Source organism: Aplidium turbinatum, chromosome 17 (genome assembly GCF_918807975.1).
Source record: "Aplidium turbinatum chromosome 17, kaAplTurb1.1, whole genome shotgun sequence".
Classification (NCBI taxonomy): Eukaryota; Metazoa; Chordata; class Ascidiacea; order Aplousobranchia; family Polyclinidae; genus Aplidium; species Aplidium turbinatum.
In genome coordinates, this window is record NC_137488.1 from 14,446,573 (window position 1) to 14,469,661 (window position 23,089).

Genomic DNA, 23,089 nt, shown 5'->3' on the forward strand with positions numbered 1-23,089 from the left:
ACTTTTGCAACTTTATGAGAATTCTGTAACTTTGTGAGATGTTTTTCTTATTTTTGTGTCACTCTGCGTTCCAACCTTCTAAAAACAAACATGTTTTGATAACTACAATGCATATCTGAATCATATTTTAAGTTATTCTTTCGCCCACGCGTAACCAAGCGCTGTACAACGCATCGTCTAGCCTATATGCTGCGCAAGGCTAGTTCTCGTCTAGAAGGACCCAGTTGTACCGCCGCTAGTGGTTTCGTGGTATCCTGTCGCGCAACCCCATTCAAATGACGCCCCCATCAAGAGAAATTGAGTGCATCTGTAGGTGCATTGTACTATGTGTTGTTACAGTTGGCATAAAATAATTAACTCTTTTGTTGTTATATTATGCTTTCAACATAATTTAAAAGGTTAATTTACAAGCACGTTAAATTTGTTTCAATTCATTTTATAAATTACAGCCTGGATCGGACTGAGGAAAGAAAATAATGGGATCCCTTTTTGGCTCAACCAGGATCCTTTTATACGTCGTAACGCCATGTGGGCAGGCAAAGAGCCTTCATCATGGAACTGTGCGTATATGTACCGGTATTCGGATTGGAAGTGGGAAGCTACGACTTATTGTAGTTATTACCTTTACGACTACATATGCGAATTGAAAAGTAAGAAAAATATTAAACTTCTGTAAGATCAAACTCTAATAGCCTAGTTTTAATAAACACTACCGTAAAATATTAAGTTACCTACTTGGAAAGTAAATAGATTAATGACCATTTAATTCTGGTCGTGCTTAAACGAACAACTGAATGTAAAAAGAACTTGTTTTTCTCGCATCCAGACTTATGACCAGTGATTAAAGATTTAAGCTGACAGAAGACAAAGAAGCTAATCGTCGTGTTCATCTTCAGGCATACCTTAAATGTCTTGCCAACGACAAAATTGCGTGTTCTTGAGCGCTGCCGACCCGGCAATCTTTAATGAGCTCATGCTCGGTTATGTAAAGAGATGAGTGGATATACTGAGGAGAGCGAGTGAGAACTTTAATCCAAATGGAAATGCCAAACGAAGGGTTTCAGTGATCTTGATTGTGACAGTGGCAAAAAGCCTTTAAAGTATGAGACCCTGCTAGAAATGAGGTCCGCAAACAGCTATCTCAGCCCAACAATAACTTTTTCATCCATGGAAATGAGTTAATTTCATCGCATTGTTTACTTGGTGTTTGAAAGAAGCTACGCACTGATACAGTGATACATTGATGCTAATTTTTATCATAATTATGTACATTGTACAGGTAGTTGTAGGTTATCTTGTCCATATACAACACTACAGGAAACCTACATTTGTTGTTTTAATTACTTTTTTGTTGACGATAATGCAGAGAGACTGTCACTACACCTTTAACACAGGCATCTTTTTTAAAGTCTACCAGACTAAAGCTTGCAGTGTTTAAAACGTGGATGCAGAAATCTCATATAGCCTACGGTAATTTTATTGTTATTAAGAACGACTAAAATTCATATTTAAATAAAGCAAATTCCATATAATTAAAAAGCATAAAACAATGTGCCCTGTTTCGCATTGACAGTGCGGTTTGTAGACTAAATCTACATAAACTTATTTTAATAAGTCTTCTTCGTCGTATGATTTTAATATTGAAAAAGCCTTTTGCTAATATCAAAATCATATTTAAGATACAAATTTTTTGACGAAATTAAAATTAATGTAACTATAAGAGTAGAAAAATTTTTATCATAAAAGAGTAGTAGCCAAGTGTAACTTACAGTCAATAAGATAGTAGGTGTTTGTTTACCTTTAAATGTGTGAGGAAGGTTCTTACAAAAAACTTAGCTCCATGACCAGGTAAAGCAACTGCATTTTGAACGTCGGTCAGATACAAACCGGTCGTTTACATAACCGAATTTTGGTCAGATCCAAATCGAATAATTACATTGTTCTTGTAGATTGGAATAGTTGTTCTTATTATTGCATGGCAATTACCTTTAAATGTGTTTATTTGCTTTTTGTTACCAGGTAATGATGAAATAAAAATTGAAAGTGTCAGTACGCCGGATTGCAGTAAAGAAAATATTACATCGATGACCATACGTTGGCGTGCTCCACCTGCTTCAATACGAATCAGTCATAACATTTTGGTGTATTACACAAACGGGCAAAGGATTCAAGATAAAACGGTGATTCCTGAGAATACGATGGATTCTGACGGAGTTTCTGAAACCACGTTTACCAACTTAATACCAAAAACATCTTACATGATACAGGTAATAGTGCAGGATCTTTGCATTCCACTTTGTAAATTAAAAATATACCTTTAGTTATTGTATTAACCATTTTTAGTAGATTTAAGATGTTTGTAGTGGTTGTAGTCAGTTGTGTTGACAGGGGTACTTTTAAATCCGGCCCGGGGTAATTTTAGCAGCTCGGAACCTATGTAAGGGGCCGGGGAATTTGAAGACACAATCGCGTATTCTTTGGATATAGTGTGTTTTTCTTAAAAGTGCCTTGATTTTGGGTTCAAGGATCTCTACACTAAACACGCTGAAGCTGTGTTTCGACGTGTGAGCACCATCTTTCCCACTCTCCTCCCCAGAAATCCGATACTGGGCCTCTATGTTTAGCAGTGGCTTTAAAAAATAGGACAAGAAAGCGTTAGGTTATGGCCGCAAAATCTTTCAATGTGGGAAAAATCCACGTTTATCATTTCAGTAATAAGTGAACGACTTTAACATTAAAAATAAAATAGTAAAATTGCCAACAATGTAGCAGCGGATCTGGAATAAAGTTGTGGAAGGACCAGAGTTTTTTAACAAAGAAAAATTTGTAAGATAAATGGACAATGTAAAACTTAATGTCAGAAAAAAAAGTTACATAGGGGGTGTGGAGGGCTTGCTTCACTGAAATTTTAAACAAGTATAGTCTTGTGTTGGTAAATTTAGCCATAACCATAGGTCGCTTTGTGCGTAACCAAATTCATCAAATTAAAATGGATTTAGGTAGAAGGTTTGGTTGATAATTTAAGTTAGACTGCTATATTCACCACCACAGAATTTCAATAATTTATTTGTTGAAAATTTGTATAGCCTGGCATGGCGTAGCCTTTCAGAAGACCAGAACTTCGATCTATCTGTGTGTCCTCACCTTCGCTTCACCTAGCCTATAGTATTTTCAGGACACATTTCACTTTATAGGTTTTTTGAAATTTATTAATTTTATTGTTGTTTAACTAGGTTATTTCAAAGAGCAGTGTTTACTTCGGAATATTATATTGTTTTGTTAGTTTTGGGGGACACATAAGCGTCTTACTGCCTTAATCCACTGTCTGAGCTAGCAAAGTGATCGAGAAAATTTTGCAACAATACAAAAAATAACATATTATTAAACGTTAATTAAACATTAATTAAACATATTATTAAACGATAAAAATACATATTATTAAACGTTGCATGTAAAATTACGAGCCGAAAACACGCTGCACGAACGAATATGCGTGCGCCCCAAGACGAAGGTGGGCTCCTAGTTGGGGGTTTGGGAAGCAGTAAATACGCCTGGCATGATTTAAGTTAAGCTTTTGATTACCGTGGTTTTGTAGTAAATTTTTCTTTTTCAAACCGTCAAAAAACATTTTATAGACTAAAACAAGTGGGCCCTTCAATAGCTGTGGGCCCCCCTGGCCAGAAGGGCAGGGGGAGGTTAACACGACCCGCTTATATGAACACATTAAAGCTGTCTATGACACGATTTAAACAGCTTTTAAAGAACGAAGCTACACTCATTTCAATTTGTTTTTATTTCTAACCATCACAACCAAACCAATAAATGCCAAGCACAGCAGACGTCAAGAAAAAGGTAGAAGCGACAAATCGCGAACGTTATGACGTGCTTGATACCGAAACAAGATAATCAGTTTAAAATATGACACGGCCGCAACACCTTGCGGCACCGGCTTTTCACTACCTACTGCTGACTTTGAAAATTTGTTTTCTGGACAGAAGATTACCCCAAACAACACACATAATCTCCAGTATACACTACAGATACACAAATGTCATAATTGTACCATTTTAAAATGATTACTTTGGAAACGAAGCAATGTAGCGTCTCAGTCTGTGAATGTGATGGCATATAATAGACATGTAAAGTACAGTACTTACTGGTTGTTTCATTTCATGTAAATTTTTGAAAAATGTTGTCTTGTAAGCCGGATTCGTTTTTACGTAAAATTCACGATAACAGATAGTTTAAACTCCTCCTGTAGGTTTAATACAAAGTATTAAACGTAGGGCAGTGAACATAATGTTTCTTCCATTTTTATTGAAATTCCTTTGTTTATCAAATCTCTTTGTAAAGTTGAACTTCTTTTCAATCGAATGTCATTTTCCTGAAAGAAAAGCTTCTGAGAAATTGCTACAAAGCAATTTTAATGTCATTAATTTACTAACTCATTGTCTAAAATCAATTGTTGTTTCAGATATCTTTTTCGGAAAAGTTTTGTTCTTCAAGACGTCGTGTATTATTGCAAGAAACAACGGGATACGGCATACCCCCAAAGGTTAAAGATCCCTCGCTTAGCTTACGCTATGATAACCAATGCATTGCTCATTGGAAATGGCCTGAGGAAAAAATTGTTTCCGTGGAAAATTTTGGAGTAAGATTTATTGTGATTTTGTAATGTTGGTATTAGCTTAGAGCTCACGCTTATCTAGTCAAAAGTCAAAACATGTCCACCACAATAGCTCAACCGATGAATGAGTATTGCATTGCAAGAACAGTTCAATGGTAGACTATCACTGTTAGGGAACGCATTACCGATTCAAAGACTTTACAATATCTACAATATCTGAAATATTATTACATATATCAGATATCATATATACAGTAATATATCATATATCTACAATGTCTGAGTTTGACGCACACATTCACGAACCCCTGCAAATAAAAGCTTGTAATTCGGGGTCATTGAGCAGTTTTATGCCCGAAAAGCTTCTTTGTGATAAAGTTTCTCTTTCTAAAAAAGTAAGACCCATGCAGCTTGGCAAACAAAAAGCTCTTGGCAGTTAAAGAATTTTAAGCTAGGAAAGATACTTTTTCATCCAAAGAAATATGTTTCCTATGCTTTAAAGGAATTCAGATCAACACTTTATCATGACAGATATAAAACAACAAAAAGATTTTTATCTCAAACGATGTGGACACAAAACAACCTTGTAAAGCATTACTTAAAAAAATATTGTTTAGCATAAAAATAAATCAGTCAATATTGAAAAATTTACAAATATTACTCTTGCGTCTTTGTTTTGTCTTGTCTTTATTCGTTTAAGCATTTGCTTGAAATCAAGTCAGAAAAGTTGCCAGCAGAAGACCTCTTTACTTTGAATTCTACTACTCACAAAAAAACTAATCCTCTCATCAACACAAAAACAAATTGATCTTATATTGTGCATTAGATCACTATTTCAAGTGTTCCTGTTTCTCCTGGCAATGATTTTGCGATTCCTGATCAATTTGTTGAGATGCTTGCAAATGCTACGGAACGTTTTATAACTTTTCCTGCGCTCCCGAATCGTCGGCACATTGTCCAGATTTTTGCTCAAACTTGCGGCGGTAGGGGACCTGTTGCTATGACTGCTGGGTCATGCAAAACTCCTCCAAAAGGTAGGAAGCAATTAATCATGCATAGTTTTAAAACGAGTTATGCTATTAGCTGGGTGGCATTGATTGCCTCCGATTACCTTGAAGAACACAATTAACACAATCTAGACATTTACGATTATTTCATGAGCTTTAGAAAAGTAGTAATGCAACATATGACAGCAAAGAAAATTGCATGCAGCTCCATTGGTTCCGTCGCCCACAATCGACACAGTAGGGAGTACAATGGTGTTGAGCTTCAAAGATGTTGATCAGAGAAACGGAACTATAAGGTCAGTTTATTTTTTATTCTAATATAATTGTCTTGCGGTAGCCTAAATGCTTATTCAAAACTTTTCAAATTTAATTGCTTATTTCCTGTTAAAGCTCATTATTTTTCATATTAGTAATAAAGTTTAGTTTTCAATAGTAGGCTATTAGCAAATTAACAATTGTAACAAATTTAATCACAGTTGCTAATTAAATACATCATTGCAGGCTTTAGACAAAGTTTAGCAAACTATAAACAACGCATCTGTAAAACGTAGAGATTCGCTGCAGGCAGTATACTGAACTCAAGAAACTTGCAAGTAGCGACTCAACAGGCGTGAACATTGCTGTAGTAGCCATTATAGCGACGTCCACGGTGTAGGCAATGAAGAAAAGCCCAACTTTGAAGGAAAGCGTCGCCCCTACAATCGATTTAAAAAGCTTTGGGCACACCAAAATTTTTCAACAGCAACTGGGATGCCATTTAAAAAGTGTGCATCACTTTACATTGCTAGTCTAAAGATTATAAGAAAATAAACAATACTTTCAATTACAGCTGCTTTTTTGTAATTGGCATATATTACGATGAAGAAGTTACAATTAACAAAACCGAAGCTTCAAAAGAATTCTTGCAGAAACTGACGAGAAGGGAAGAGACTTCGTTAAAGCCTGGTCAGCCGTATCTTGCTGTAGCCAGTCCTAGGTTGGTAAAAAAAGTCTAATGCATTCTTCAAAATGTCGACGTACACTAAGCAAACGTATGTTGGTTTATAGTTGCTCATACATTACATAGTCATTCATCGATTGGAGACCAAATGATGGAAGCGTTTCAAATAATATACTTTTTGTAGTTCCTTAGAAAAGGACATTTCCTTTGTCATTGGAGATGGAAAGAATTCAAGTTGCGATGTGACAATAGTTCCTTTATCACGTCACACTCGTCAAGCAGTGAATGATAATCTCTACACTGCAACAAACATTCCTTTTGAAACCCAAAAGTTTTACAAGTGAGTGCGATCCCTAGTATTCCTCATTATCTGCAAAAGTTACTTTTATTAAAGTCTCTGACATAATGCCTATGCTCTAACACAATGTCAACAAAAGGAATTTTAAGCGTTGTTGTTTGTAGAAAACTAAGTTAGACCTACTCAATTTGGAGTATTTTATTGCCTCTGATAGCCAAAGTTGTTTTTTGCATATCTTTTCAACGTTGTTTCTCGTGCTGACTGAGCTGCTATTGCGTTTTCTGTTTTTTTTCTTCTATTTGTGAGTTTTTTTGTCATAGCCGGGCTTATACTCGGTGGTTTAAGATTTAAATTAAGTAAACGGGAAAGCAAGAAAGCCAATCTTCTTGTCCACCTTCACGCATGCCTTTCAGTGTTTTGTCAAAGACACAGCCACATGCTCTTTAGCGGCGTCGAACCGGTGTCTTTTGGAACGTTGAGCCAAGGCTCTCACCACTTGGCTATGCAACCGGCTGGGCAAAAATAAATCTGTCACTCAAATAAAATTTGTTGCAGGAAAAATTTGTTTCTCAATTGTGAGACTCCTCAAAAAAATACAAGGTTTCTTTTTTGTTTAGCTTTTACGTGATTTACACAACACCTCTTCCTGATGGAACCATCGAGTATTCTGCAAGTGAAGTCCAAGCACAGATATCACCTGTACAAGCTGAGCAAGAAAGTAATTATTGTTGCTAAGTAATAAACAGTCATATTATTTTAGTTTACAATAGAATAGTGTAAAAATATTGTAAAGACCTGTGTAGTGTGTACTGTATACTGTATAGTAGGGTGTCCAACGTTTCCTTCGTAAACAGTTCTTCGTAAAACAATTCTTCGTAAACAATTCTTCGTAAATAATTCTTCGTAAAATTAATTTTTTGTAAAACAATTCTTCCCAAAGCATTTCTTCGTGCATGCAATTGAGATTTGATGTATACGTCGTCGTCGTCGTCGTCGTCGTCAGCGTATGCTCAAATTCTATGAATGGAGACAAAGGACCAGATGAACTTCAATTCGCTTTTAATTCCAATCCGGATTTCGAGCATTTAGCTCTCTTCAGCACAACTTTTGAATTGCGAATGAACAACACTACAAATGAACTGGTATTTATAGCGAAAAAGGTTCCACGTTGACAGCGATGGCATACGAAGTATACGAAGAAATGCTTTACGAAGAATTGTTTTACGGATTTCATTTCACCAACAACTGTTTACGAACAATTGTTTTACGAACAACTGTTTACGAACAATTTGCCTATAACCGTATAGTAGACATTTAACTGCAATCACAAGTAAGGGTTGATTTAAGTTTCAAGGCTTTATAGAGTTGGGCAAATATTAATTTCAGTAGTTAACAGAAAGAAAATTCATTACTGATTTTATTCATTACAACTTGTACCTTTTTAAGAAGAGTGAAGCACACGTAAAACTAAAAATAGTGTTCTAAGCTGAAAGAGTTTCTAATAATTCATGGATAATAAATGTAAAATTGAAAAGTGAATTTTCAAATAGTTTTTCACAAATGCTGTTAAAGTTTTATCACATGAACCGGAAAACTATGTCTAAGCTTTGAGAAAGTGGTTACATGCAGCATTGTGGCTTTTCCAATATCGTAAAACAAATTTTATCGTTTAGACGGCTTTGACATTCTATGGGTAATCGTAGCAGTCGCAGGAGTGTTGCTGCTTCTGTTTCTAATTTTCATCATTTGCATCATCAGAAAAAGGTAAGATGACTTTAAACAGTTGCCATTTTTCATGAATGTTTTGTTGTTAGACTGATTACCATATTCAAGTGCTCTTTGCGTTCTCTACATCAATTGCTCTCATGCAACTCTTTATGTAAGACACAATATGAAAAATTGCGCCTTCCCAAGTGTTGCTGCCAGTTACTGAAGTGGTTTACCTATTTGTGTAAAAGAAGCTGAAAATTTAAATGAAATTAAAACTCGCTTGAAAACATTGTATTTCATTGAACATTAAGACTGAAAGTCCCGTATTATTTATCATCATTGTCACATACAGTGCCCAGGAGCTTAGTTTGCACAGTGGATGCACATGTTACAAATATTATTATTATTATTGCTGTTGAAGTGCTTTTAGCAATTGTCTAATGTCAGCAGTGTTGCATAAAAACAGTGATATGTGTGGTAATGTTTCTGATGGCCTTCTAAAACAAGCGGGCAGAACAACAGCACTTTAACTGAAACAAAATCTAAAACGTTTTACGTTTGCAGAAAATCATCTCAGAAAAACAAGATGGGTACATCTAATAACCTGGAAATGCATGAAGCAACCCCTTCTATTGAAAACACCCCAACGACTAATGAACCAAGTATAAAATAGATTTACAATAAAATCATTCGTAAAGCGAAGTTTGCCGAAGTTTGGTGAACAGTGAGAAAATTTAAAATAACAATTTTGAGATGTAAGGTTAGATTAGATTTTGTTGTAATCACAATGTTTCAATGCTGGTCACGACAATTGACAAGTAGCTATACGTTTCTGCTTGTTGTAGAATCTGAAAAATCAGTTTTTCAATAGATATTTTGAAACATTGAACTGTTACAGAGGTGCCTATGTTGAACCCATACGATGATGTGTATGTACCTTCTAAAACTGATGAGGTCCCAGGCAAAACGACAGGTAAAACCTCTGACTGCAAAAACAATTCGAGTTATGTCAAAAAGATTTCCAAATTCAGTTCAATAGCAAACCGCTTTTGCGAGAGATAACACCACTTCTCGTTGTTTGACATTTTGTTTGTTGCGATCTGTTGTCGGTCGGCGATTTGTTCTTTTATTTGTCCCAAATCTAACGGTGTTTTTCAGCAATGCACTGAGAAAAAACTTTAAGGATAATTGTGAAAGAATACATGTAATATTGTAAATAGTGAAATCTGATGATTGTTCTAAATGACGTTCCAACGTTTTAGCTGGTAATAATTCACCGTACGAAATTCCTCCAAGTGAATACGAAAATGTCGCACTCAACAAGAATGTATATGGCAACACTGCTATTCCAACAAATCGGCTGAAAGAAATCTACACAGCGATGATGCAACAAGACAGCACAACCTTGGAAGACGAATTTTCGGTGAGTCTGAAAATTTTATCAATTTTTGAAAAGATAATCCAAGAGCGATAGCATCATATTTTATTCAATGTTTGCTGCTAATTCTGTCGGTTTCGCATTATGTATTTATTACCGTGGAGCTCACTGTATTTGTGTTTATTTTTTCAATTTTCTTGTGTTGTTATGTTATACTTTATCTTCAGGCAATCAAAGCTGCAGCAAATGCGATGGAAGCACCGAAAACAGCAGCAACTTCAAATGAAAGTAAAAAATTGAATCGCTACAAGAACATTTTGCCTTGTAAGTAGCTATGTACTGGGTGCACTTTGTTGATGGCCGTATGAGTGACCCACATCATGGAAAACAAACCTCTTGAAAATAGAAAAAGGGAACTACACCTTTGAAATAAAAATTGCATTGTATTGATACCGCAGCGCTTCAACCATGCAATGTATACACATAGCCTACATTATTATAGTTACTACTCTCTAATCTAAAACATCTACAACCTGTTTCACCTTAAAAAGGGGATCATCAGAAGGTCTTTATTCATATAGAGTCATGTACATGCATGTAGTAATTAATTAAATTAATTTATTTCCCTGTTCAAAGCGCAAGACTTTACCCAGCAGTTTATTTAACATGCCGCAGCTTCATTCACCAACGCACTAACTTGCTTCTTCACCATTTTTCATAAACTTAAGTCTTTTATCTCATAGCACTTTTCCTTTATCCAAAAGTTGATACAAGTACAGTATTGTGGCAAACCATTAGGCAAAGGCTTCAGAAAAACATCACATTTGAAAAATCCATTAGTTGTATTGGAAAATTACTGAAAACAGCATATTAAGCAATGCGAAGACGCATTTAATACTCAAAAAGCTGTTCTAAATTGTAGAGAAAAATTAGCTTAGTAAACTAATAACTTTCATAGATTAATTTCTTGCGTTCTTCCGGTAACTGTAGAATTGATTATCACAAAATTTTGAAATAAAAACTAGCTTTTTATTTCCGACGTTTCGTCAGTCAGCACGACTAACTTTATGAAGGGGCTGAAACAGGTAAAACTACCTGTTTAGCAGCAAATCGCGTAACCGTAACACAGAAGCATAAACAAAATGAAGAATTTTGTAGGATACAACGTGAGCGCACAAAAGTGCTCAACGTGATTGACAAATGCAGATGTTGCGTAAAGGACCGTACTGTTCAGAAACCAGTAAATCTATAATTGTCTGTTATGACTCAACGTTAAGAATTGTTGAATCAATGTAAGAAGACAGAAAAAATTGAGTGGTAAATAAAAAATCACTTTTTTATAACTTTGATCAAGTTTTTTTTTATTTTTATGATAAGGTGAAGATCTTCAATCAACTCCACACCGACTCTGCATAAACTTTATTACGAATATGACGCAGTTTAAAAAAAAATTGAAATATACAATTTTAATAATCCCTCTGTGCTTGATTAGAAAACAGGCACTTCTTGATCTATCAATGATTTTCCAGTGTTGCTGCAGTAGCCTACTTTACAGTTAAGATCCCATTCTATTTACTAAGGAAATTTGTAGACTTGGATTAGCCACATGTGACCACAGAAAATGAACAAAACTATACAATTAACTGTTTTTCTATGCAGATGACAGCTCACGTGTTGTCCTGGAACCAAATGATACAAAAGATTTCCCTCCAAATGGATATATCAACGCTTCATATATTGATGTAGGTATATCTTTCATTAACACTTATGTACTGTATGGAAAGCATCAATCTACAGCATTAGTTTTAATTGCACATAAAAAGTTTTATAAGAAATTTTAACCGGTTCATACGCAATGAGATTAAGCAGTGAAAAAAATGTTTATGATAAAAAATCATAAATTATTTTTTTTTTTAGTGTTTTTATTTTTTTTTTCAGAGTTACAATCAACCCAAATTCTTTATAGCAACTCAAGGACCACTTGATAAAACAATTGGCCATTTCTGGACAATGATTTGGCAAAAGAAGTGTCACGTCATAGTAATGCTGGCAAAGTTATCTGAAAATGGAAAGGTAACATCAAAATAGTTTCAATAAAAGAAAATTGAAGATATTCTAAGATAGTTACAACATAATGCATCGATAAAGTGAATGTCATCTGAGACACCGAGACCTAACCCTGGCACGCCGTCAGCAAAAAGCGGTTGACTTGATCACATCGAAATAAGTTGAGAATTAAAATAAAGTGCAACCAGCCTCATGTTTAAAAAGAATATATATTTCGCTACAAAGTAATGAGCATCTTCAGTTCTTTCAGTTCTTCTTTCATCTTTCAGTTCTTCAGTTTCTATTTGAATAAGAACTGAAGATGCTCATTACTTTGTAGCGAAATACATATTCTTTTTAAACATGAGGCTGGTTGCACTTTATTTTAATTCTCAACTTAACATAATGCATCTTGATAATGTGTAGCGGCTGAAGTGCACTGTGTCAGTGAGTGTTCAGCCTTCTATAATAACAAAATGTAACTTTCGTTTTCACATTTCTCACGTAAAGTAAAAACTACTCAATGTAACAAAAATGTGGTTTCAGATTAGAAAAAGCTGGGCACTTTTTGCACTGTAATCAAACTAACGGCTTAGTTTAAGCTTTTGTTCTGCTTAGCGTAAATGCTCAAAGTACTGGCCAGATGAAAAAGCAACTATGAACGTTGGAAGCTTTGAAATAGTTGCAAAGGAAGTCACATGTTACGGCTGCTACGTGGCAAGAAAGCTGGAGCTGGCGTTAAAAGGCAGCAAGGTGATTCATATTACTGGATATGCATTTTTTCCGTTTGAGATCAAGGTTTAATGTAAGATAAACTAACTGCCTGCAGCACGACAAAAAGTGTTTTGCTATTAAAGTATTGTTCATGTGGATTTCAACGCATAAATTCCAATGTCATCGGCTACAAAAAACTTAAAATGACAAACCATCAAAAACGTTTGTTGTGAAACAAAAATGCTTTATATCATACTTGTGTTGATATGTTTTTATTTCTAAAATTTTATCCTTAATTTTAACAATCAATGCCTGAAAGCTTAACCTTACAAATTTGAATATGAAACAAAAGGAAACTTTTTATTAATGCTTCAATCGCTGGAAATGCCTTCCACTATTTGTAGGAGTCGTCGTTGACTGTCACCCAGTACCAATATACCGTGTGGCCCGATCATGGTGTTCCTGTCACAACAACAGGTTTGGTACGGCTCCACAGCGCCGTCTTGAGGAAAGCAGATGCATTTCCACCTGCTCCGATTGTTGTACATTGCAGGTGACCTAGACCCTAGCTTAACATCTATTTGACAGTTCTTTCTAGCACTGAAACAAGAAATGTAGTACAAAGAAGAATATTTCAGAATGAACTTCAAGAGTATTGTATGAGGGCATCAATACGTAAATTAATCATACCATGCTACTTTTGAAGAGCTTTGACAACTTGTTTCGTGAAAACACTCTTGTATTTCGTGCCACCAATAAAATTTAAAGCCACTGTGATAAATCTCTCAGACGATACCTAAATAAAACAGCAAGCTGCACATATTTTGTTACCATATGAAAAATGTAATGTCTTGGTTTATAAATGCAGCGCGGGTGCTGGACGAACTGGGACTTTGATAGGAATCGATTACTTGATGAGGGAAATGAAAGAGAAATCCTCTGTGGACGTTTACTCTGCAGTGATGAATATGAGGAGACAGAGATGCGACATGGTGCAGACTCTGGTAAAAATTGCTTAGCTTTTGGCATACGAATAGTTCATAGCTAGTCATGAACGGGCCTATATTAGTTTGAACAAACGCCTGAAAGCGAACAAAGGTATGGCACTATCAAGCAATGATGGTACTCTTCTTGGCGTGTGCGTTCGAACAACGCCGTATAGATCGTTGTGTATTACGCGACAATACGTAAATGGAACAATTTTCAGACAACACTTCAACAGGTGCGATACTTTACAAATACTGTCTCAGTTGCTTGGTCTGTTTGCAAGATTCAAAGTCTCTATAAGTATAGCAAACTGCCAGGATTGCTTTCGAAAAGACAATTTCCCAGCTCAATGAGAATTACGTACAATTGCTTATTTAGTAACAAATTAGTCAACTCTTTTTGTTCATCTGTATTCTTCTTTTTTTGCAATTCATTTTTTTTGTTTCAATCTATTCGCTATTATTTAAAGTGTAACGAAATGTGTTTTTTTCAGGATTGGTACTGTCTGTGATTTGTGTTTTGTTGTCCATTTCTATGTGCACCATTCTGTTATCTTATGTTTTGAAAAAAAAAATTCATAACTTTATGTAGGCTACAGCAAAAACGTGTTTACTTTCTCTTTTAATATTATCCCATGAAATCATTCGATTTATATTTGCAATTTGTACAATGTAATTGAATGCTTAACTCAATTAGGTCTTATTACTCAATGTTTATCTTTGTGGTATGACTTGATTTTACATGTTTGTGGTGCTATACACCAAACTATCCGCCAAAGCGCTCAGTTACATAAGCAAGCAATGCTATGATACTGCTGTTGTTTTTTTCAGAATCAATACAGATTTCTTCATAAAGTGATAACGGAATCGTACGAGCTGGGAGACACAGATTTTTTTGCAAATGATTTAGCGGAAAAAATCCATGGTCAAGAATTAAAGTAAGCTATAAACTACAAGTCTTCGACAATTTGTATTAAAATGTAGTCTATATAGTAACCTATCCTATAGCACTATAAAAATTACATCATTACATAATTATTTTCCAACTGATTTATATCGGTTGAGGTAGGCCACAGTATTTTCAACTCAAAACAATAATCACAGATTTTGAAAAGATACTTGCAAAGATTCAAGGCACACATTCATTTGTCAAAAATTACATAGCCTACAGCTGATAAAAGTAAAGTAACCTTTGTGTTTTAACCTCTAAAAAATAGCTTTGTTGAAAAACTGATCAAGCCAATGATAAATCGTGGTTAGGAAGCCAACGCTTATTCAATTCGTTCAGTTTTATTGTTGGGGAGTCTTCATCATAGAAAGCAATTGCACCTTCCACTGTCTCACCTACAGTGGCTGCCACCACAATACACACAAAGTCACAATAAATGGTTAAACTTAAAAACCATTATTTTTAGTTCTTATCAAGAATTTCATAACTTGAACATGATACTGCCTTTGAACACATCACGTGATTTCGGCTCCAAGTCAGCTTATGCAGAAAAGAATAGAGTCAAAGAAAAGACATTGATACCCTGTAAGTACAATCTAATTGTACTGCTGTTAAACTATCTTGCACGGATAAGATATAACAATGATAAAGTTTGAGCTAATGTGTATTTTGGGGAAGCAATAGCAGGCTAACTTTCTTTTTCCAGAGCACATAAGCTGCATTGTTGATGTGATAATAGAAGTAATTATTTATTTCACTTAAAAATGTACTCCATATTTTTTTTACAGTTGTAAAGTTTTTAGCAGTAAGATAACCACTGCAAGCTTGCATGTGAGCTAATAATGTTATGATTTATTTATTGTCGCTCTGCAACTGCTAAGGTCTTTTAGCGATAGGGTCCACTTTTAATTTTATATCATGTTTACGATGTCATCACATTATTACCCGACTTATTCTCACTGTAATATGCAAGAAAGAGCACAATCGGTACCGTTTTTAAAGTCTTCGGTTTGACCCGACCTGGAATCGATCTCGGTTCTACCGGCACCAGAGCCGAAACCGAAACCTCTCAGCCTCTGAGCTGATTCATACGAGCTACTATTAATAAGCGTTCTAAATAAAAGACAGGTATATTCTTTATGCTTAATAACCTATAAATAATTACTTTATTACTGCAGATGACCGCTCAAGAGTGACCATGACCAAAGGTGGTTTTGATAAAACTACTCCATACATTAACGCATCTTTTATTCAAGTAAGCTTTTATTACGATTAACTTAATTATGTGTTTCTTCCATTATTTGCTGTAGCGTAACATTCTACTGTGAGACCTTTCTGATAATACTAGACATACGTTATTCAATAGCATAAATAAGATACAATTTTGGCAACCCTTTTTTGAAAGCGTAAGTTAATCGCAAGCAAAAATAAGTGGAGTTTCTTTAAAACATTGTTGATAAATACAAGTATGCCGAACAAGCCTTTTTTTACTTTTTTTTTTTTTTAAACTAAACTAATGTATCACTGCTACGTTTTAATAACATAGAACACAACGTTTTAGTAACTTTTACAACGGTTTACAGTACAATGACTGTAGTTAATAGTTTTTTTTTTGTCAACAGTAATGCAATATTTATACAATAAACAGGAATACATTTGCTGTGGGACTTTGATTGCAACACAAGGACCGATGTCAAACACAGTAAATGAATTTTGGAGATGCATAGTCGACCAAAACGTCAACATGATTGTCATGCTTACACAATTGCAAGAAGACAATAAGGTATGAAACCTGGTTGATGTGTTCAATGTACTCAAGATGCCATTAATATTTAATTAGAGTTCCATCGTCAATCACGTTTCAGTGACTAAGCTTAAAAGGAAACGAAAAAACAGATCACCGATAGCCAAATCAAAACTCTGCAATAAATTCTTGATGAAGTTGCAGCATTGTTTCTGATGACCCTAAAAAATAAATTTCAGAAGATAAACAGCATATTCCAAATGAGAACTGTACACTTTTATTATTTTCAGGAAATGTGTTTCCCTTATTGGCCAGAAGAGATTGATTCCATTCAACAGTTTGGAAGAATTAATGTTAAACTTACCAGTATCACTGAGGAATCCAAATATATTATCAGAAACTTTGATGTGACATGGAAAAACATTACGGTGGAGTCATATTTGTTTTAATAAGAAAGAGTTGTTGCGTTTTTACAGTGATGTTAAAACGTTTGGTTTTTATGATTGTAACTAAACCGCTTGTCGCGGAAGTACCTAATTGTTCAGAAAAGCAGTTTTCGTGACAACACTCATATTGTAGACGTGTAATGTTATTATTTGTTTTTCATTACGTGTAACAAGTTGCCAACAAACGAGAAAGGGTATAGCAAAACTTTACGGATTTAAAGTCCATAAAAAGACATAGATTTTTTTCTAGAATATGATCTCTTTCCAGATTTCAGGTAAGAGCTAGTAAAACGGTTGCGGTAGATCAACCAATAAATATTTTCTGCTATTCAGACAAATGTCGCCCAGTTTCACTTCAGCCAATGGGCCGAAAAGGAAGCAGAACCCAACAAAGACGATCTCATCTCCATTTTAAATGACGTGATTTCGTTCCGGAACCAAACTCCACAAGGATGCATGATGGTCCACTGTAGGTAAGTATCATGTCGAGCAGTTAGACCTGCAAGTGTTGTTGTTTTCAAAAAATCTAATTTAAAGATAGCTCAGTGCTTTTAGAAGGCTTGGATTTGAATCCACGTTGAGTCATAACAAAGACTTTGAACATGATTCCAACTTCGGTTGTGTATATATTTGGGTGAAGCAGTGCAGATAATTTAGAGTACAATTTCAACCTTGACTGATAAGCTATTACCGCTTTTTTTAGCTCAATCTGTATTTGGATCTTATCAGAATATTGCGGCCAGTTTGAGAGAACACAAGCAAACAAAAAACTTTGCAAAGCAAATCAATACTTTTACAGCGGCTTATAGCAGCATGCTTTCAAGGGAGTTGTTAATTAATGCCCCTTTTAATTAATAAATGAGAAAAATGAGATGGAAAAGATTGAATGTACTGTGTAGTCTAAACTGACAATCATTTCTTATTTTTAGCCTGTGTTTAATAAACACATTTCAATGTGTTACGATGTTTTACCTTTTCCAGCGATGGATTAGGAAGAAGTGGAGTGTTCTGTGCGATGATCAACTTGATTGAGAGATTGAACGCGGAGCATAGAATTGACGTGTTTCGTACTGTCAAGGATTTACGAGACATGAGACCGGGCATGGTTTCCTCATTGGTAATGATAAATATTTAGGCCGCCACACTTCATCTGATGCAGATCATTACCCGTCTGGAGACGGTCCACACCGGATGAAGTGGTTGACAGAGCAAAACGTAAAATAAAGTTTTCCAACTCAGATGGTTTGAAAAAACTAATGTTGTTTATGTCTAATCACTGTAAGTCTAAAATACTAAAGCAACTTAATTATATAAAAACAAAATGATTAGCCTAAAATAAAATGATTAGCTTATTGTTTGTACACAATATTTTTCTTTTTTTTTTAAGCAAAGCCAAATAAACCAACATCAACAACAATAAAACATTGGTATTAATATTTATGTTAGGCCTACAAAATATAGACAAGAGAGTTTTTATTTTATTGCCCACTTTTATAAGGTCAAATTTTTTTAATTTATTGCTTCTATCACTTCTGAGGTTGCAAATATTGTTTTATCGTTTTTCTTAAAAATACCACCAAAGGAAATAAATTTATACATCAAATTATGTCTTATGTTTCTTCTATTACAGTACTAATGATACCCAGTTACGTTACAATGGCTTTTTCAAATTAAACATCAAAACAAACTCTTTGTTTGAAATTATTATTTGTCAATTTTTTTCTTTCATTTCTGGTTTTTCATGCGACTCACTAACGAATCTTTTTTTAGGATCAGTACAAGCTTTGCTACTCTTCGCTTGTGCAATACCTTTCCTCTTTTGACCTGTATTCTAACTTCAACGCCTGACATCTGAAGAAAGACCAGTCCAGCCCAGAACAAACATTATATGTTGCTTTCATAATGTTTTTTTAACGTTATTAACTTTGTATTATTATCACTGCGAACTTGTTTTACTGTTAGCTGATTCAGCATATAAAATACCAAAATGCTTGGTGGCTTTACTGTGATGCATGAATGGCGACGTGATATGATCAGCGTTGTGCGAAAATCCAACAAATATTTTACAAAATATGTAAAGTCGGTTGATTGTCCTTTGCAAAATACTAAGAAAGACTTTTGTAAGAAATTTGAAATGAATTTGAAATTGATTCAAATTTTCGTCTTGTTTACATAAATAGGCAGATTGTTCAAGTCGCCTAGCCAATACCAACTATGTGCTTGTTGCGCTTGCTATGTTACGGTTAGTATCAAGGCTGGGAAGCCTGAAGATATAGAGTCAAACACTTTCTTTAGAGCCGGAGCCACAGCTGGGTCCATTTTTAATAATTTTGTTTAGCCCGAAATGGAACTACGAAAATTGCTTGATAATGAACAAGCTATGGCAAAATGAAAACTCAAAACTATCAAGTTAAGATGATTTTATTAATTGGGTTTTGTTGTGAAATTCTTCAGAGTGTAAGAAAACATAAATGCATTCTTTATGCAAGTTTTTATTCAGATATGATTATGTCATGCAAAGCAAATGTTACATTGAGTATTAACAACCCTGAATGTCCCTTGAAATACTGTGTAGTAACATTGAGACCTTTACTAGCTTGGTTCTTCTGTGCAAGAATAATTGTTGACGTTTGCTTGTTTTTTTTTGTTTTTTTTTAATTTGCTGTTACATACCGACAAAATTTAAAAATCTTTTAGTCAACCAGATTGCAACAACCAAAACCTATCTTAGCTGAGCTTGCTAGATACTTGTAACAAAATCAGCATGAATTTATTTTATTCTGACAAACTTTGCATATCCGAGCAGGTTAAATGTATGTTAGGCCCAGGTAAATTTCAAGGAACTAAAGCAGCGACTTAAGGAAATATAAAACTTGCAAATATAGATTTTTACAATATTTTAGAACATTGTAAAAATACGTCTTACAAATCTCGTATGTTCAACATCAGATAAATTGCATTCAAACATAGGGACAATGAAATCCCTGCCATCCCTAAAAATCTTCATCCAACCTTAATTCAACATAACGATATCTAATTGAAACTGCATGTCATTTTACAACACTTAATCGTATGAACACAGAAGCACATTTTTAGTGTCCAGGCGATAGCCAAATCGCAAGTGATATAGCGTCTGAGTTTGTACAGTACAACCGTTGGTCGAGCAGTTTGTTGGGCACACAGAGCCTTTGTTAGGTATTTTCAAGTAGCCTACGTTAGATCTATGCAGTCAACTCTCCACCTGCGATTTTTCAAATCAAATTCAGGCATGTTACCGTGTTCCAACAATATTCGATATATGTTTGATAATACCTTAGTCAGGATTCTAAATCCAGTTTATATTGTGTAAGCAGTTTTAATAGAATCTTTTCATCTCTGTTTGCAATGCAGCGTTAGCTTCCCAGATGATTAGTTGTATGACTATGATTGTAGGTCATAATGCAAAAACACAGCGACCTTGGATAAAGATAATAGCCGAACTTGTTCGGTGTGTTATAGCAATAATAATGGAAGATCGACTGATAGAGATGATAAGACACCCTCAGACATCAAAACTTAAAATTACACTGGAAACACAATTTTTGTTGAGTTTGATTAACAGTGGTATTGGGGTGCTGAATCCACACATGACACCAGTTTTTCATCACGTCAAGTTTTTAAGCTAGCCACCCACCACTTTATCTCAGAACCCACAAAATTATAACACTTAAGACATTTGCGTTTATAGTATAAAACGCTCTAAAACTTACGAACATTATGAACTCCCTCAAACAGGGACGTAGCCTTGCTCCCACCATAAAAAAGTATTCTAATACCATTGTAGTTGATGTTGAATTACGTTCTAACAATTCAAATCAAAGGTTCATCTTCGAAAGGTTGCCAATTTTGTGGACAATCAAATACACCAAAGTTAGCTGTTTGAACTGACAGACAAGTAAATGCCAAAACGAGGTGTTAAAACAGTCGCCATTAGCACTGCTTCGTGTATTCTTACTGAGATGTGGCTGCTGACCAAGAAGTAGACATAGGTCTATACCACTCTACCATTTTAAGATCAACACAGATGATCCAATTGTGATATTGCAACAACTCAATAATTTTTTTTACGTTACCGTATTCTTCACCAAGACTAGTTAAGTGTGCAACTGAAACCGCATCGAATTATTTCCCATTAAGGAGGAGGATACACTGTTCTTCTTTTAGCCATCAATAAAGAATTGCCATTTAATTCAGTTGTAGATTGGCATCTCCCACTCTTTTAAAAAACTTTGCATGTCATTGCTTTGTACACAAAGCATGTAAACGTTACGGTCATGTAAAAGTCATGTAAACATTACAGGAGAGCTAGCCCTGGAAGCAAGTAAAGGTGAGAATTTATGCATAAGCAAAGAAAAACATTTAATTTAGACTCCATTGGGTGTTCCAGTAATAATCACCTGCGCATTTTTATTAGGCTACAAGCAAAAAAGCAATACAACTTTGCATATTTTGAGTGTATGCTGTAGAGCCAAAACTTGACGTGATAGAAGAAAACTGGGGGGAGATTTGAAATCAGCACACCAAAATTAGCCTAAATCAAGTGAAGGTCAAAGTCAACACTTTTGTTTTCAAAAATGTGTTATTGGTTTAATAGTTTAAATTTTACGATTTGGAAAGCGAATTAACGCAAACAGATGTTCTACAGTGGTTGATAAATAAAATAGGGAGTCGAACGTTCGTGTCAGTAGCCTTACCCTTTTATTGCTATTTCACGTCGTGCCTGTTGGTAGGCACTTGAATATTGAAATCTCTGTAAAAGCAATGAAACTTCGAACCAATCAGAAGCACAAAGTTTGTGACGTCATCAAGGTTGCGTTTATTTTCCGGCATCTGAAAACAGTTAATTTTAGCTGGTGCGCTGTCTCAATAAACTTTCAGACTTATGACTTGCTATGACCACTGGTGTGTAGTAAACATAAGTCTTTGTGTAAGACCAGAACATCGAGGTTCGATTTTTTCTGATGCTCACCAATTGCTGCATAACATCTGTTCGCTTTATTTGTTATTCCATACTGTGCCAGTTTGAAGGTTCAAAGTTTTTGTATATATTTTGACGTTTCAAAAAGTTATGATTGTCTTAACTTGGCGTGATGGCATGGCTTGCAAGTAAAAGTTATATTTGAAATTGAATAGAAACATTTGCTTTCTTAGCATCACGTCCACTTTGTCGATTTTTTCAAGCATAAGGCATGAGTTGTCGTTTTCAGATGCAAAAATCACCATCATTATTAATCGGTTCAGCCATTGTTTGTAGATGGCATGCATAAATTTTCACATTAAGCTTGTCCAATATGTGACCGCAAAAGCGACAATTTCTGCGTTGATCGGCCGTGGTGAGTTCTGTAGACCAGAGTGTTGTTGATGGTCGGAGAGAAAATTTCTGTTTTGGTGGAATACGTTGATTTAATACAGTCACAGGTCTGCTTCTTTTGCAGGTTAAATTTTCTGCATTTGTTGCAAAAATATTTTTAATTTTTCTGTGTTGGAGGCAACGTATTCCACCAAAACTAAAAATTGTCTTTCCACTTCAGACCATAAACATTCTGAAGAAAGCAACACGGCTTATCAATGCAGAAATTGTTTTTTTTTTCTGATTTAGTTTTGATGACCGGTTTTTCAGATTCTTTTTATTTCTTTCTTTTGTAGTTTTTTTTTTTAAAGTGTTGCGGCTATGCTAAATTATATTTCTTCAGAAACTTGTTTCGATCTCGAGCACGTTTATCGTTTATGTTGTTTTCAACTTGATGGTTAGAAATAAAATCAAATGGAAAGCGCACAAAAAAACGCTAATAAAACACCGTTAGCTCAGTGGTTACGTGCCTGACTCAAGATCACGCGGCGCTGGTTCGACTCTCGGGGTGTGCGTTTCAGCAATGCATTTCAGGACTGCTCTCCATTCAGCGGCACCTAGTGAATGGAATAATTCCCCGACAATAATAATAATTTATTTGCATCAGACAAAGCTGTCCATATCCAAAACAAAACAACGAAATAATACACAAACTGCAAATGCACAAATAACGAACAACAACAACGAAATAACAACGAAGTAATACACAAACTGCAAATGCACAAAATCTCACTAATAGGCTATCTACTGTTACAAGTTTACAGACGGTATAATGGTACGGTAGTGTTACAAGTTAGAAGAACTGAAAGTATTCAGAACGATAAAGACAATCAGATGACATGGCAGCCATCAAAA

At 35.0% G+C, this 23,089-nt stretch overlaps 1 protein-coding gene across 1 annotated transcript; it reads left to right on the plus strand.

Annotated features, from left to right (window-relative positions):
• Positions 1–5,580: 5,580 nt before the first annotated feature.
• On the plus strand, positions 5,581–22,584 carry LOC145786857 (receptor-type tyrosine-protein phosphatase epsilon-like). Its single transcript, XM_082598598.1, has 23 exons — positions 5,581–5,661; positions 5,840–5,930; positions 6,464–6,610; positions 6,759–6,914; positions 7,490–7,590; positions 8,546–8,636; positions 9,147–9,244; positions 9,481–9,555; positions 9,845–10,005; positions 10,188–10,284; positions 11,620–11,702; positions 11,899–12,033; positions 12,625–12,759; positions 13,125–13,273; positions 13,589–13,724; positions 14,538–14,644; positions 15,122–15,240; positions 15,834–15,910; positions 16,304–16,438; positions 16,690–16,827; positions 17,179–17,318; positions 17,827–17,962; positions 18,616–22,584. The coding sequence occupies exons 1-23, from the start codon at positions 5,628–5,630 to the stop codon at positions 18,691–18,693; spliced, it is 2,619 nt and encodes an 872-aa protein (XP_082454724.1). The 5' UTR covers positions 5,581–5,627; the 3' UTR covers positions 18,694–22,584.
• Positions 22,585–23,089: the final 505 nt, after the last annotated feature.

Bases quoted from the DNA above. Each gene is read 5' to 3' on its own strand.
- LOC145786857 (XM_082598598.1), top strand. From the start codon at position 5,628: ATGACTGCTGGGTCATGCAAAACTCCTCCAAAAG. The intron at 14,645-15,121 runs GTAAGCTATAAA...CATTATTTTTAG, and splicing joins ATCCATGGTCAAGAATTAAA to TTCTTATCAAGAATTTCATA. The intron at 17,963-18,615 runs GTAATGATAAAT...ATCTTTTTTTAG, and splicing joins CGGGCATGGTTTCCTCATTG to GATCAGTACAAGCTTTGCTA.